This window comes from Pungitius pungitius, chromosome 1, assembly GCF_949316345.1.
Source record: "Pungitius pungitius chromosome 1, fPunPun2.1, whole genome shotgun sequence".
Lineage (NCBI taxonomy): Eukaryota > Metazoa > Chordata > Actinopteri > Perciformes > Gasterosteidae > Pungitius > Pungitius pungitius.
This window is the reverse complement of record NC_084900.1, coordinates 5,954,385-5,970,266: the sequence shown is the minus strand read 5'-3', so window position 1 is coordinate 5,970,266 and position 15,882 is coordinate 5,954,385. Positions and strand designations below refer to the sequence as shown.

Here is a 15,882-nt window from a genome sequence, read left to right as displayed (position 1 = left end):
GTTACGAGCCGTCTGCCCGCGATGGCGTCATAGCAAATCGTCGTCGACATGTTGCATGTTGAATTTTGTTATTAAAGAAACTAACGTGTCATGTATAAATAATGTATGAGGTAATTAGCTTTTAGCTAGCTTGAAGGGGAGACAACTTACAGGACGAAGATATTCCTCTTATTTTCCGTGAGTCTACCAAACCAAACCAAAAGACGGCTACGATCATCATGTGGAAACGCATGTCAGGTGGCACAATTACAAACTGCCTCACACTTTACAATAACCCGCTAAACTGCATCAAACGCATACATTTTCACTGACTTCCTGAAACATGCGGTCACCTGACGTTTCTGAGCCTCTCCATTAGTTACTATCGTAGCCACGTGTCATTACATTGGCCAATAGTGAGCGAGAGTGGCTTTCTCTCAGCCATGCACTTGTTCATGTTAATCACTTCAGAAAATGTATTTAGAATGAAAAGACAAGCAACGTACAAGCTTTATTGGTTTATTAAATGGCATTGCACGACATTCATGTTTTCAAGTTTGTAAGAAGTACTTGATTGTTAACGTGATTAAAGAGCGTGAGCAAAGTTTTCCTAAACAGTCAAATGAGGGGATAATTAAGGCATTCTATTAAATACGTCTAGCCAACATAGTTGCTTTACTAACTAGTGCAATAACGGGAGATGGTCAAGATGTTGCATTTACTACTTCTGATTAGGCATTATTTACGCACAGTAAACATTCCGTCTGGTCATAGGACACGCGCAGGTGTTACACGTAAAGGGAACGACAGCTCTATTGATCAAACAGCGAGGACACCTTGCGACATGTTGCTTTGAGCTAGCTTGAAGGGGACTTACAGGACGAAGATGACCCTCTTATTCTCCGCGAGCCTACGACATCACAACAAAAGACAGCAGCGACAAAAACGTGGAAACGCATGTCAGTTGACACACTTATGAACAGTCTCCCTCCTGCATTATAAATTCCCGCTCAAATGTGTTTTTAAATTCACGATATACACGCCGTGCCCTTACTTCCTGAAACAGTCAGCTGTCTGTACTGTGCATTTTTTATTGGCTTTCTGCCCTACTCACACGTGATTCCGTTGACCAATCACAGCAGGTGGTCAGGATACTACATGCAGTACGCACCATCATTGCTTTTTCCTGATACAAAAGTGTGAAAACGTCTCTCGTGAAGCAAGTGGTGGCCACCAAATGATTAAACCCACCTCTGGTCTATAGGCTATGCAATTGTGAATTATGTAGCGTCAACATTCTGATGTTACACTCATTAGATTATACTAGATCTAACAGTGTTATTCTTTGGTGTTTGAATATCAATTCAGAAATGTAGCATGCATCATTGAAATAATTAAATATGTGTAATTTGTTTGTTTCATATCATAGAAAGTAGATAGATATGTTATTTCCAAGAAATCATGAACACATATGAAACAGGAGCTCGTTCTGGTAGTTTTATTAACAATAGACACACTTTACAACATTTACAGATAGCGTACACTTGTTTGACTATACCAAATGAATGACTTCTTTCAAAAAATTCTTATTCGTCATTTCTCACTGTTAAGTCTTGAGTAAAGACCTGCACTACTGCACAGGGACTCCTTGCTCTGAAGGTACGACAGGTCTCTCATCATGCCCGGGAATGAATAGGAGTCCAAGGGTGGACGCAGTGGAAACACTGGCATCAGTCCGGATGTCATGTACGGTGACATAAAGCCGGCCATACCACCGTTTGCAGAGGAATACGCCAGCCGTAGAGGGCTGACACCGAGGCGGGGGCTGAGGCCGTACAGACCGCCTCCCCCGGCGGCCGGCGGCGGCATGCGGAGCGGCGAGAAGGCCGACTTGTTCCCCAGACCACCAAGCGCTCCAGGCATTCCAACAGAATGCCAGAGTGCGCTCGGGTGGTTAGACGGAGACAAGCCATCAGAGTCCATCTGGTTCTCTTTGGAGCTCAGCACCAGCTCAATGGATCTGACGATGTCACCTTTGCACGTTCTCACCATAGACTCCAGAGTGTCCCGTTTCTGGTGGGGGAAGATCTTGGCCATTATATCGGTGGGGTCCCGGTTGGGGCTTCGGCAGTCCTTGGGTTTGTCCGACTCGGTGCCCGACTCCGGATCCGACGAGGAGAGCGACCTCTCCGGACTCTCTACTTGGTCTGAGTGCTGGTCGAACACCGGGGATGGACTTGCGCGGTCACCACTGAATGAAGTGGCGATGTCCTTGTTTGGAGACAGATCTTTCTTGTCCATTGGAGAGGGCAGCCGCGCGGTGTGGGGTGCAAAGAGGGGTCGGCCCATAAATCCGTTATAAAAGCTGTACTTGCTGAGTTTGTCCTCTGAAATGTGGACAAAAAGAACAAAACACATGGTTTGGTACAGGATGTGCCCATTTGTGTGAGTAAAATGTTTGAAACAAAACTTTAGGGCTACTTGAATTAAGTAAAAACATCAAACTCTGAATTTAATGAGCGTTATATTTTGTATTTGAAAAATTTGAAATAATCTTCAAAGTAAACATTTCAATTTCTAATGTACCTTCTTTCTGGCTCTCCGCTCCAAAAACATCACAGCTGGCAGCCGCCGGGTTACTGCTTTGGCCCGCGGGCCCCGGGGGGCCTACGGGTGACGCCGCGGGGATCCCAGTGTCCCCGGCGGACCCGGAGCCCGGGTACATGAACCGAAGCTCCCGGGCCTCGCTCTCCTCCTGCGCCTGCTGCCTCCTCAGCGCCACCTGCGCGGCCATCACCCGCTGCCGCTCCGCTATCAGGGTGCACTTTGCGCACACGCAGTCCCTCCAGCGACAGAAGCGCTTGTGGCCCTTGAGCGCGGACACCACGCCGTGGTTCCTGCATCTGGCGCACTTCGGGGTGCGCGGGTATCCCCTCTCCAGGACGGGATTGCAGCCGCGGAAGAAGAGGGGCGGGGGGCGCAGGAGGGAAGGAGGCACGTGGAGGCCTCCGAGGGGATTGGCGCTGTGGCCCGGCGAGCCGAGCGGCGTGATCCTGCTGTCCATCGGCCCGACGAGTTGCGAGAAGCGGTAAAGTCCGATGGGAAGGAACGACCTTCTGTGAGGGACCGGCGTCTCTCTACTGCCGCTGACACCCTGGAGCAAGACGCCTTAAGTGTCCTCTCTCCAGGTGGTTTGACGTGTAATACGACACCCTCGTCACACCCCTTTTCCGCTCCGGCCTCTTTAACAGCCTCCCCGATGCCATTGATTTGCATTCCGGATGAATAGTGGAGTGATCTGATGCAGCAGACTAATTGCACATTTGGGAATTGTGATCTGCAGGGAATTTTATTTTCATTATATAGATTTCCGTTGCTTCAAGAGTTCATTGTGTTGTGTGTAATATGCACCAACAGTAAAAAAAAAAAAAAAAAAAAACTGTTACTTTGTTGATTCAGGTGTGAAAATGGAAAGATAATCACGTTGCCTCGGGTCGGCCAGGTACAATTAGCCACTTCGGTCACCCTACTGAGCAATGAATATTCACTATTAGGCTGTTCTTTTAACACAACAATGGCCCCGATGGACACAAAGGCAACAGGTCATTAACTACCTGGTTGTTCTGTTCAACAAATTACCTTCGACAAAAGACCCATCTGTCAACAAACACCCGGCGAGATTGGCGGCCAACTAATCACACCTTGTCACATGTTTCATTCATATCTCGCAACTCAAACAGGATCTAGTTACACGGAAAGCAACTAGAGCGTAATGTCACAAACACGGTGTCAGTCGCCAAGGGAAACACCGTTTGCCAAAATGTGTGCAGCTCGACGGAGACGTCACACCGAAGCAACTCAATTGTTAACAACGCTGTGCTTTATCCGGACGCCTTTATCTGAAGTCCGTAGATATTGAGAGTGAGATCTCAGTGGTTTCTCTCGGTCTCCCTGTAGTCGTGACTCCACTCGACTCCTTCTGAATAATGGATGTGGGTTAAAGAGGTGGTGGATGGACGCACTCGACCCCCTTGTGGCGTTTTACCGAGATGACGATTCTCATAGTTCTGCTGAAGCAGAGGCCGGGGGAAAACTGCTTAGAGTACAAGACACAATGATTCGACGTGGGAATAGCTGTTATTATTCATTAATATTACTACTTACCCCAAAAACACACTAGTGAGGGTTTCAGCTTGATACAAGACATTTGCTGCTTGTGGGCCAAACGCGTGAGTGACAGATGGAACCCTTTTTCTTCTTCTTCTTTTACCTACCGTCCCGACAAGGACCCGTCTCTGCTCAGGGTGGCGGGTCTTATCAGCAGCATACCTGCCCACCTGTCCCATTACACCCCATGCATGTGTGCATATGCAAAAGGCAAACACATTTAGTGCACATAACACCCAAATCTGTACGTGTGTAGGGGAACCTGTCGTAACAAAAGCATCCAGATAATGAAGAGTGTTTTTTTTTTTTTTGAGCAGCGAGTCAGCTATTTGCAGAAAGATGATCCACGAGTTAAAGGGCTGGGTGGATGGATAGGGGTGGGTACAGGCGCGCTACAGCTGGGCAGGACATGAAGAGGATTTGAAATGCATCCATCAACACAGAATGCCCTAAAAACATAAATAAAGGCCCGGTGATGCAGATGCTGCGTGGACGCACATGCAGATTTTTATCATTTCATCCACTGTGACGTTGAACTTGAGGTTTGTGGCCGGTGAGTTTATCCAGGCCCATTAAGCCGCTCTCACCTGCCTCTTCATGCACACCACTTGGGCGGTTTACACGGACCAGTCTCAGCCGTTCCTTGCAGGAGCGCTGGCTGGAGGCAGCGTGCAGAATGAGCGTGTCTGACTACACATCGAGCTTTTGGAGAGGCCCCCGTTTCAGCCTTATTTATAATTACCCCAAGGAGGTACATGGGACAAAAACAGCTGTTTTGGAAAAGCCTCTGTAAATGGGATTATGGATAAAAGCTTAAGTGTTATATTTACTCATTTACTGCCTCTTCTGTTTGTCTCTGGATCATAGGATTACCACACGGCCCGAGCCAAGATGGTTGTTTCATTTGAGTGCCTTCAAACCACATCGGTTTCAGTCTGGTACAAGGTCACTCTCTCGATTCGCTTGTGTCAGCCTCACACTTATGTTCGCAGCATAAATGACATGCTCTATGGGGAAAACCTTACATCCAGTTCTACGGTTTGTACGGCGTGAATCCTTTCCAACCCCACCTCAAACACCGAGTGACGGGAGAGCAGCGATAGGTGCAGTGGGAAGTAGAGATGCGCCAGACAGTGTCTTAATTGTGTTCTTAACAGATCTGCTCTTGTCAGATATGGTGTTTCATCACAGCAACGTGCCTCCCAGGACAGGGCTTTATCAGTACAGCTTCTTATCTGAAGCAAGGTGGCTGCTAATCTACTCGCACATCTTGCAAAACCTGCTGTCTCCTACTGTCAGGGGGGGGGGGGGGGGGGGGGAGGAAGGAGGTGGAGAAGTGAGGAGGTAGGGCAGAGGAGTAGACACCCATGCTTAAATATTTTTTTAAAAATCGTTGCATCTGAGCTAGATCTAAATCTTGCATCTTGTCAATAAAAGACACACAGCGCATGCAAGATAATTGTCTTCATGTCTCATGTGAAACGACTCTGACTTGGAAACAGTTCGGTGTCTTAAGTTTCACGACAGCCCCATTGTCTCTGAGAATACAGCCGCCGAGTGACTACGAAACCCCTCTTTCAGCACGGGAGGGTTTCTTGACCTTTGTGCGTTTACTCTCTCATCTCTCACTTCGCGCCCTTGTCGTTTAAGTGCCACACAGTAGCCCCCACTTCACCGCTGATGGGTGAATGGACGCCAATGACGGCTGAGTTGTATTAAAATTCTGTGGCGAACACCAAACCACACAGAAGCTGTACCTTGACTTTTATCTTTCAAATTCTAACTAATTGTAATTGCTGTTAAGTTATCTCAAACAATAAATGGTAAATTTGTCTAAATGGAGCTAGATGAATGGTGTCTTTTACTCCCGCGTCATTGTTTGGTCACATGAGGTTAATACAAAACACTTTGAAATTCATTGCTTTCACTTGGAATGGAGTATCTTCTGATTGGATGGGTTGCTTAGTTTACTTCACATTTTTCAATTTTCTTTTCTTTTCGAAAAACACATTATTGCTACTACAACCCACGCAGTGAAGAGGGGAAGCATCCATACTGCACTCATACGCACACCTGTGCATCTGAATGCACGGCACAATGCCTTTCCCTCCTATTCCTCGCCTATCTATCCATCTCCTGCCATCTCCTTCTCTCCTATTCAATATTCCTGCATTTTTTTTCTCCCTCTTCACCTCCCCTCCCACCTTTATTGGTGGTCCGAGTCAGGTAGGTATCCATCAGGGCCCCTCACTTAGCCTGGCAATGCCTCAGCGCCAGGGAACAATGGGGGCCCGAAGACAGCCGAGTTTGCTCATGAGCACGGATGCGCGCGTGCGTGTGTGTGTGTGTGTGGGATGTGAGTGCACCCATGTGTACCTGTTCTAATCATGCATATTACATCTGCATCAACACGCTGCACTTTTACATACTGGCACACTCTGTGTGTGAGCTTATGTGTGTGTAGGCATTTATGTGCTTGAACAGCTAATTGTGTGTGTGTGTGTGTGTGTGTGTGTAAAGTGGGGGTTCGGGGAGGCTGGCGGTGCGTCGGCTGAGAACATTAGCTTCTTGAAAGGTTCTGGTCAGGCGCCAATGAATACAACCTTCGCTGTCTAAACAGGTTGAGATTTAACCCCCGAGAGTTCCTCGTTGTGCGCTCAGTCGGGCAACACCCTGTGTTTGTTTACTGTCAAAGGTCCTCCTTTATTTAACGATACACTTGCAAGGAGCTCTTTGCAGCCAAACAATGCATAACTGAGTGGCAGATGAGCACAGCCCTGTGTGAAGGATTTAAAGAATCAAGTTTCTAAAGGGTGTGTGTGTGTGTGTTTTTATCATGAAAATGTGCCGCTTGACGGACGATGACAAGGAAGTGGATGTTGTAATGATGGACACAACGTGGGAAATTTACGGTGTGGAGTTTACGGGATTATCTAGAACGTTAACGTAGGATTACAAAATAGGTATTAATGCTTTCAGGCTAAATACTTAAGCCGCAGGCCCTCAACAGTGTTCATCACTGCGAGCAGCCCCTTAAACGCCTCATAGCACTCGATTCAGCGTTAATAGGAACATAATCACAACAGTGTTTTCTAGAAGAGATACTTTAAAACTGCAGAAAGGCGTCGCCATTACAAGGGTTTCACTTCTGCAAACCCGGAGTCGGAGCGGAAGGCGACGGCCGGGTGGGAAGGCAAGGGCAAACGGGGAAAGGCGCAGGTGAAGCATTAAGAGGGATCAGATCAGATCAGATGAGCGAAGGGCACAGGAAGAGGACTCATCAGCGCCGTGCATCTCTGGCGGGGGGGGGGGGGGGGGTGTTATGGGAAAATGTTCTTGTTTCGGTGGCAGACAATAACAGCTTGGAAATTGTTAAACATTGTCTCTGATAGCGACTGGCTGGCATCTGCAAACAGATCAGATGCAAGTTGCTGCAGAGATGGGAGGAAACACGAAACCGTCGGGGGAATCCAGCGGAGAGTCGCCGGTGGGCTAAGTTTCCACGAGGCGGCAGAGGTCGACCCCTGCCCCGGTGACCTTGCATCCCAGCAAACCGCTGGGACGAGATACAGTATATCTCACAGTCACAGTTGAGCTGATGGACCACAGCAGCTTTAGTGTTTGGATTCCAATGTTATTTATTTGTTTTGCATCACTGTGCCATTGACCCCGCAGCACGGCCTCACTCAATGCCGGCATTCAAAAAAACATGTTCCTTTAAATTTTTTGGGGGGGGGAAAAATTGACATTTTTTTAATCCGATGGATGGAAAAAGACTCATAGAAATCGCTCGTAGTCACGAGGAACCTCGGCAACAGGCATCCACACGGACTGACACCTGGTTTTGGTTCAAAGCTGCTGCGGAAACCGTAGTCAGTCAGGTACAGAGACAGAGGAACAGATAACAATGCACACTGCAGTCTATTCAGGACTATAGACTGCAGAATGCTGGCTGCATGCAGATTACACTCGGATAAAGGAAAAATACAAAATAAGGTGCTGACCACAGGTGTGAACAAAGCAGCGTTTTTCAAAAACATTTAACAAATGGGGGACGCTGCGGATCTTCTGGGGGGGGGGGGGGGGGTACGTTTTGAAGATCGTGCTCACATCTCCAAGACCCGAGATAAATGGTGTCTTTTATCAGTTTGGATGTTGTATAATTGTACAAGTGGAGTCCCAACATCAATGCGGGCGTCAGATCCTGAGAACTGCAACCTTACGTCCACAGAGTTTATCTGATCACGAGGCCTTGGATCGCAAACGCAGCTCCATCGCGCCCACGACGCTTTGGAGGAGTGTGAGAAAGAAGTCCAGCTCATTTGAAGTTTGAAAAAACAACAGTTTAAAAAACTTTAGAAAGCTTTGCTAATTTGCTTTTTTTTTTTTTATTGGAACAACGTGTGTGTGTAAAGCCGATCCAGGATTGCTGAGTCAGACTAAGTACATTTCAACGTGTAATACCTGTGGTAATTGGTGCAAATCTCACATGCTTTTTAGTGCTCATTATATTCAGTCATGAATGCCAGGGACACGAATGAGTAATCGCCGCTGGCACCACGTTGTTGAGAATCCGCATCAACTAACAGAAGGGATTAAGCCACAAGTGTGCGCTCCATTTCAGGTTGAATCTATTTTTATGCTCCCACATGAATCCTCGTTTTTTGCCAGCGTGTCGCTGAGGGACGATTCAGCCTCCCCGGCCCAACGGATATCTGGAACCCTCCCCCCACCCCTCCTATTTTAATGTAGAGAAATGTAACTTTGTAAAAACAGCATGGTGAGGAAATATTTACACTGAGCACATCCGAAAAACAATTGACTGACAATATTTTCAAGGACTTTTTTTTTTATAATGTCTTCTCTTGACATGAATAATGTGTGATGGTGATTGTTTGCAATTATAAAAACTTGGTATAATTTCGACAAAGACTCTGCCTCAATTTAAGGGATTGATGACACTAAATCTGACGTCCCGCCCTAGGTCCTACGTCCACAATCATCTCCAACCTTCCACCTGTAACTTAACAGATACAATGCAGCAATTCTTTGTCCCCTAAATATCCTGTATCGGACGAGCCATTTTTCTAGTAGTTTCTTTCTGTATTTTCCCCAAACACGACACAGACGGCATGAAAAAAAGAGACAAAAAAACGTGCTGGTGGAGAACAAGGGGGACGGCCCCCAGAGACGAGGCGTAGGGGGGGGGGGGGGTAGTATACAAAAGGACAGCTCGGAGGACCTCCGATGACCGACAGAGAGGCTCATTGAAGCTAAAGCGCCTCCGCTGTGCTGCTTTTGTCTGAATCCCGTCAGGCCTGCTCCTCTCCTACGATAACGAGCCCTTTGTACACTGACTAACTTTTTTTTTTTTTTTTGTCCTTGAATGGTTAATCACCTCTCAGACAGCTACTTCTACCAATAGCCGAGGTGGAGCGTAGCTGGAAATAGATTTTCAATGAACTAAAGTTGTGACAACCGTTCTCTGAGGGGATGGTTTGACAAAGTAAATCTCAACCCTGAGCTTCACTTGCTATCTCTTGATCCAGAGCGTAAACGTCTTCCTTGGTTGATGTAGTTTGCTCAGATTTGATTTTAAAGAAAGACAAAAGATAAAAGAACTGATGGGAAGATTGTGAAGATTTTCAGAAAAGCTGTACGGATTGAATTAGGTTTCTTTTTCGGTCTTACAACATATTCTCGCACTTTTTGTCATCCATTGTGTGGTTTGAATTATAAAATACCAACGTATCTAGTGGCCCTGAGGATAAGGTATTGTAATAAGCCTTTAGCCCGTTAAGCTAATAAGCTGATGCATGTTTCCTCTTTTGCCTCTGAAAAGGACTTTTAAGTTTTCACCCCAATTTAAAGAAAAGTGTGTCCCTTTCCTCCGGGACGTGGCTTTGATCCTCTCAGGAGAGGAAGGGGGTAAAAGAAGTCCCTTATAAAGGACGACCCCCCCCCCGATGGGGGGATTGTTTTTACCCCAGCTGGGATTTGCTTGTGCTGCAACATCTAATTCCAAATACTACTTTCGTCAAATCAATGCCTGGACTTTGGGCTTATTAAGGCCGCTGTGGTTTCCTAAACCGAGCAGGGTGCCTTGAACCCCCCCCCCCCCCCCCCCGCCCCTTACAACAAAACAACACACCACTCCACAACAGCATGACACTTCCTTAACCGGCAAATGAGATGAAAGCTTTAAACCAGGAAAATCGTGGTTCGAAAGGCTTCTTTCTACCCTGCTAGCTCACAGAATAAGGATGGGCTGCACCCCCCCCCCCCTTACAATAGCCGAACACAACAGGGAAAGACATCAAAGCGGGATTTCGTCAGGGGGGGGGGGAATAAACTATTTGTAGAGGGTTCCCACTGAGAAAAACGCAGGTGAACGTGCAGGTAATAGCCCCCTGTTTATTTTCCATATAGATACAGTGAAACCTTTTATTACATGTTAATCAAACCTTCAGCTTTTTTATACGCAGGGCAGAAAACATAAAACTACATGTTTCAGGGTTGACCTTTTGGAATATTACCATGATGTACTCTTTATGGCATGAATCACCTCATTGAACCGTTGTGCTGGATTTTGACACCTTGGTAAACCATGTGATCCTGGCTCAAATGTGTTGCGAAGAACAGTTGAGTTTTTTATCCTCTGTCCCCAGGTGGATTTACCTGACTGTGCGCAACACGATCCGTCTTTGATCCCAGGGAAACTGCAAGGGACAAGCTTAGCTTAATAAGGTGTGAAATTCTTTTAACCATGACCCCTTTGTGGTACTTTGAGTGAACAGTGCTCCCAACGGGATCCCAAAAGACGTTGTGTCATCAAATGTCAGCATAGTTGACAATCAAATAACATGTGCAGGGATGTAACTATATTACGTCCTGTATTGTTTGCTGTACAGAAAAATAGACTAAATTATCTTTTGTTTTTGGGAAATGATAAGAATTGCGTCACAGTTCCATGAATCCATGACTACTTTAAATGGAAGGTCTTGTATTTTGGTGCATCGTGTAAATTCGGCACATGGATTCCATGCACAGAAAGAACAATATAATTGTTGGAGTTAAAAGTGATAATCGCAAACACGCCATGTTCATAATGATCGTTGTGAAATTCCAAAAAGGTTTAGGACGAACCTAATCAGATTGTGCCATGCACATGAATGTTTATGAAATGGGCTGCAGCGAAGCGTGAGTCAGAATGCAGCACATTCCCATGTTTAAGTGTCAGTAGAGAGATAACAACAGTAAAAGAATGCTCACACTTTACTTAATAGAACTGGAATAGAATCCCCATGTGCTTCAAACATGACTTAGCATTCAATGGTGGAGGTCTCCGTGACTGTTGTGGAGCCTCCGCATTAGATATTATTCAGTACCGTTCAATTTCATTTAGACGCATTGCGTCCTCTGCCCCCCCCCCCCCCCCCCCCAATCATCTTGTGAATACATTTTGCTGAACACCGGTGGACAGTAAATGCCATCCGTCTCAATATGTGCAAACGTCAGTAACCCTCGGCACTAAGTGTGCAAATGTGAAAATGCAATTTTGAAATTGTAGGCGACACATGCTCAAGAGATCACACAATCTCATGAATAATTCACGGCCGCGAGAATAATGATGGGCGGATAAAAAAAAAATGGTGGGAATAATTGCGTGAGTAGACTCATCAGCATCGGGAGTGAATCCGGTGCTTTCCAATTACCGTGCCCCCCCCGACAATGACGACAATAAAGGGCAAATCACTCACTACCATTCGCTCCTGCATAACCCCGAGCAACAAATTGGCTCATAACACTTTGTGAGCGGATCCCGGAAACGTGAGAAAACAGTTTGCTCCACATTCCGTGTTGTCCGCGGGGCGGGTTTTAATTCACGCTCTCAACTCCCAGCATGCCTGTGTTCCTTCCACCTGACTGTTCTCTTTCGTCCGCCCTCTGCGCCTATGTGACCGTGTATTTATGGCCGGGGCATCCATTCAGGGGGGGGGGCTTCATTTTCCAGGTGATTGACTCTGAAGAACTTGCGTCGTAATCCCCCAAATGTTTCCTCCGTGTCCTAGGGAGGGTCCGCATTGTTGAAACCCGGGGGGGGGGGGGGAGGATGAGGAATCTAACAGGTGGAGGGATACCTCGGGAGCAGGGTGGACCAGATTGGCCTGAGCTGTCAGACCCTTCTGAGGGGTCAGATGTTTGCTCAGATGACCAAAATATTCATTGATTATGGGATTTTCAGGGCTATGTTTGAGCTGGTTGACATTTAATGAAGAAGAAACAATGTGATTCGACACATACACAGTGTATAATCACAATAAATGGGACACTATCCATCACAAATGAAGGGTTAGTTAACCTTTCAGATCAATGACTGGTCAGCTTGTCGCGTATAGCCTTTATTCTTTTCCTGGTTGGCCTTCAATACAATAAAAATCTGGATTCATAACTGCATTATTTGCCCTTAGATTTAAGTTACTGACGAAATGAAAGTTCCTAGCAGCTTTAACAAGGCCAGCAATACACCTACCGTGTCCATGGCCAGTGGTGGACTCAGATACACAAGTAGACAGACGCCCCAAAACAAAGGATGGCAACCAGGACACATGGAAAAGAGCTGCTGAAACGAATCCCCAGCGAGCTCCCTTTTTCCCTCCATCGCTGATTGGCTGCAGATAAGGACCACCACCCACATTAGCGCTAAAGGCGATTATTTTGATTTCTTCGAGCAGGTGGTGATGGAGGCGGGAGAGTCCGCGATCACCCTCCAGAATATCTCCCGATAAACATCAGGGGCTCCGAGACACGCCGACATCGGGCCCCTGCAACGCCCCCATCCCTCTCCCCAACCGTGCCATTACCGTCTCCGTGTTGTGGACAGCTGTGACGGCCAAGGGGCCGGGGGGGGGTGGAAATATTGTCCTTCTCTCCTGGGTTACAGCTTGTGCCAGCATTGAATAAAGGGGGACCAGCAGCACTGATGGAATGAAATGGGTCCGTCTTCATGCTAAGCTAAGCTATCCGTTGGCCGCGGTTTCCTATTCAGCGAATGGAAACCGCGGCGGCCTTAATCGAAACTTGTCGGAGGACGTTGTGCATTCGTGACGAATCTCCTTCACCACAATCGTGTGCTCTCATCTCTCTCTCTCTCTCGGTGTGTCTCCCTGTGGCGGGTTGCACACAGAGGTTTCAAGTCATCGCAGACACGTTTTCACAACGCTAATCAGATTGTCCCCGACGATCTGCTTCCCTGCAAAATGCATCGCTCGGCATGGTGTTTTCCTGCGAGACATTCACCTCAGATCTAATCCCTCTTTCGCTCACCCCTCCGTGGGACTAATGGGAGGCGGCGGGGGGCAGCTTTGGATGAGCTGTTACGGAAAGATTATGATTGATGACGATGCAAGGTTGAAAAAAACAAAAAGGGTCAAAGGGCTTACTCTTTTGCTTTGGTATTCGTGCTTTTGAAGCCAACGGGAAACTTTTTAGGCACATAGCTGTAACGAAACATCCATAGAACGCCTTGTGACGCTTTGTGACAACGGACAGAATATTGATGAAAAACAAATAAAAACAGTAGAAAATAGTTTGGCCTTTGTGGTAAAGACGAAGGTGGAGCTTGGATTTACCCAGAGAGGCGTGAAAATGGCTCCTTCGGGGCACCAGTCCTCCCTCTCGCCTGCAGTCATTAATTAGATCGAATCAGCACCACAGGGAAAAGTTACTGTCAGGACTAATTAGCCCAAATGGTGCTCCTGTAATGGGAAACAAATGAACAACAACAGTTAACTGTAGCACTTTTATGACTCATTCCGTCTCAGCGGGAGAGACCTTTCGCAGCGGAGTTATATCAGCCCTCGAATTACTGTTTCGATGTCTAAATATTGTGCACATTAACATAACTTCAAAAAGACGCAGAATGGGAAATGCAAAAGGTATTGTCGAATTTTCCCCCCACTTTGCCCCCCCCCCCCTCCCTCTGCCAGGTTGCCTTTTGTAAGCACCATGCAGGCCTCGGAGGTCATGAGAAATGTTGACTTAATCCTTTCTTCGTCCCCACACTGAGAGTCAAGGCAGGGAGTAAAAAAAAAGGAAGAGGGGGTGGGGGGGGGGGGGACCTTTGTTACTCCCACAGCGCAGCGGAACAAAAGGGGGTTTGGGTTTTGGGAAAAGCGTACACGCACACCACCTGCAATTAACAGCTTACGAGCCGGTGTGCTCTCGGGCACAAAAAAAAAATAAAAATACCTCGGCCCGACCCGACTGGAGGAGAGGAAACGTCAGGATTAGGTGGGAAGTGCCACGAGGGTATTAGGAGGGACTTGTGAGAAAGAAGACGTTTGTCACAGAATATTACTTACAGGATGCTTGGAGGACGGCCACCTTACACCCCGCGTTGGAAGAGTAATTACGGAGGATTTGATAACAAGTGGCTATTGATGACGATTTAGCGCTTTTAACAACCTGGGTCGGAGGTTTGCGCCGCGGTCACACAGATTAAGGGACAGGCCTCTGTTTGTTCGCCCCCCCCCCCCCCCCCCCCCTCCCCGTATGTTGGATTGTGTCATTAAGATCGAGACATCTGCTGAGGAAAAGAAGGTGTTAAGTTGTCACGAAGCGGGAAAAACAAAAAAGCACGCCGATGACCCGCCAAGCCGCGCGGAAAACCTCCTTTAAAAATGCGGTCGAACGTCGGCGAGAGTCAGAGATGTTTGAGGTGTTTGAGGCGATGGAAAAGTTGTGTCTGCCCAAACGTTCCACTCACCTGAACTTTACTGGAAATGTCAACTTAATCAAAGCAAAACTGGGTCAAAAGCACTGAGAGCAAATTAAAATCAGCCCAGCGAGAGGAAAATTGTTGTAATTAACGGCTCTTCAATCAAGCTGGAGGGTTTGAAATTTGGGATTCATGTTTTACTTCTGGTCCTGAACTCCAGGGACCTTCTCGGGAGGTACGATGTGACTCCTTCCATCTTAACGGACCGTTTATCCACAGAAATACACACGCTTATGGACTTTTTGGATAACTTCGATCTCACTGTTTTTTAATCCTAAATGAATTCAATTAAATCCGTTTTCATTCTTGCTGAAAAGGATTTCTGTGAAGTCGGAAACGCGCAATTCAATATGAAAATGAATGTGAACACAGCACTTCATCTTGCATGATTAATTGTGCTTTTGGAAAATATATTTTAGTTACAATAATTGTTATCTTGTGCAATGTATAAAAAAAAAACAAGGTTTTGGTGGATAAACAACACAAACAGGACGCAAACAAGTAATAATGGGTTTAAATTATTCGGATACAACGTTGGCACCAGGTATTAATGACAAAGTATCACAGTTAGGGGACTGCAAGGCTTACAGTAAATAGAGTTTTGGGAACTAACATACAGTTTAATTCCTAGTCTAGTTCTGTGGGTGCATGTGCATACACGGCCTTCACGTACGGCCTGCCGGGGGGGCTCGTCGCAATGTGCACGGCGCCTGGTCCCGGATCATTTATGAACCCACATAGGAGCCATGCTGGTAGCCCCCCCCCCCCCCCCCCCCCCCGGAGCAGCGGAGGTCCTGCGGTGGGTGGCAGCACCGGGTCCCAGCAGACGCTTTGAGGAGGATGTAGATCCGAGAAAAGAGAGCGTAATCCCTCGCTCCAAGCCCGGGATGTGGCACTGACGCAAGAACCGTGGAAGGGTGAACCGCTGAATGGGGGCGATAGGGGGGACAAGCTGT

General features: G+C 47.0%; 2 protein-coding genes across 3 annotated transcripts in view; both read right to left on the bottom strand.

Annotated features, from left to right (window-relative positions):
- LOC119222185 (glucosidase 2 subunit beta-like) overlaps positions 1–1,041 on the bottom strand; it is a 71,480-nt gene extending 70,439 nt beyond the window's left edge. The window contains exon 1 of one of the 2 annotated variants that reach the window (XM_062560874.1): positions 857–1,041. In XM_062560874.1, the coding sequence (XP_062416858.1) occupies positions 857–938 (82 nt within the window). In that variant the 5' untranslated portion in view covers positions 939–1,041. Of the gene's footprint in view, positions 1–150; positions 438–856 lie in introns of those variants that run through there. The other variant, XM_037478586.2, reaches the window with a different exon arrangement.
- Positions 1,042–1,477: 436 nt separating this feature from the next.
- Positions 1,478–3,149, bottom strand: LOC119222583 (doublesex- and mab-3-related transcription factor A1-like). Its single transcript, XM_037479344.2, has 2 exons — positions 2,566–3,149; positions 1,478–2,366 (listed from the first exon to the last, which is right to left on the bottom strand). Exons 1-2 carry the CDS (start codon positions 3,041–3,043, stop codon positions 1,573–1,575), a joined length of 1,272 nt encoding a protein of 423 aa, XP_037335241.2. The 5' UTR covers positions 3,044–3,149; the 3' UTR covers positions 1,478–1,572.
- Between the last annotated feature and the right edge of the window lie 12,733 nt (positions 3,150–15,882).

Bases quoted from the DNA above. Each gene is read 5' to 3' on its own strand.
- LOC119222583 (XM_037479344.2), bottom strand. From the start codon at position 3,043: ATGGACAGCAGGATCACGCCGCTCGGCTCGCCGGGCCACAGCGCCAAT. The intron at 2,367-2,565 runs GTACATTAGAAA...TCCACATTTCAG, and splicing joins AGCGGAGAGCCAGAAAGAAG to AGGACAAACTCAGCAAGTAC.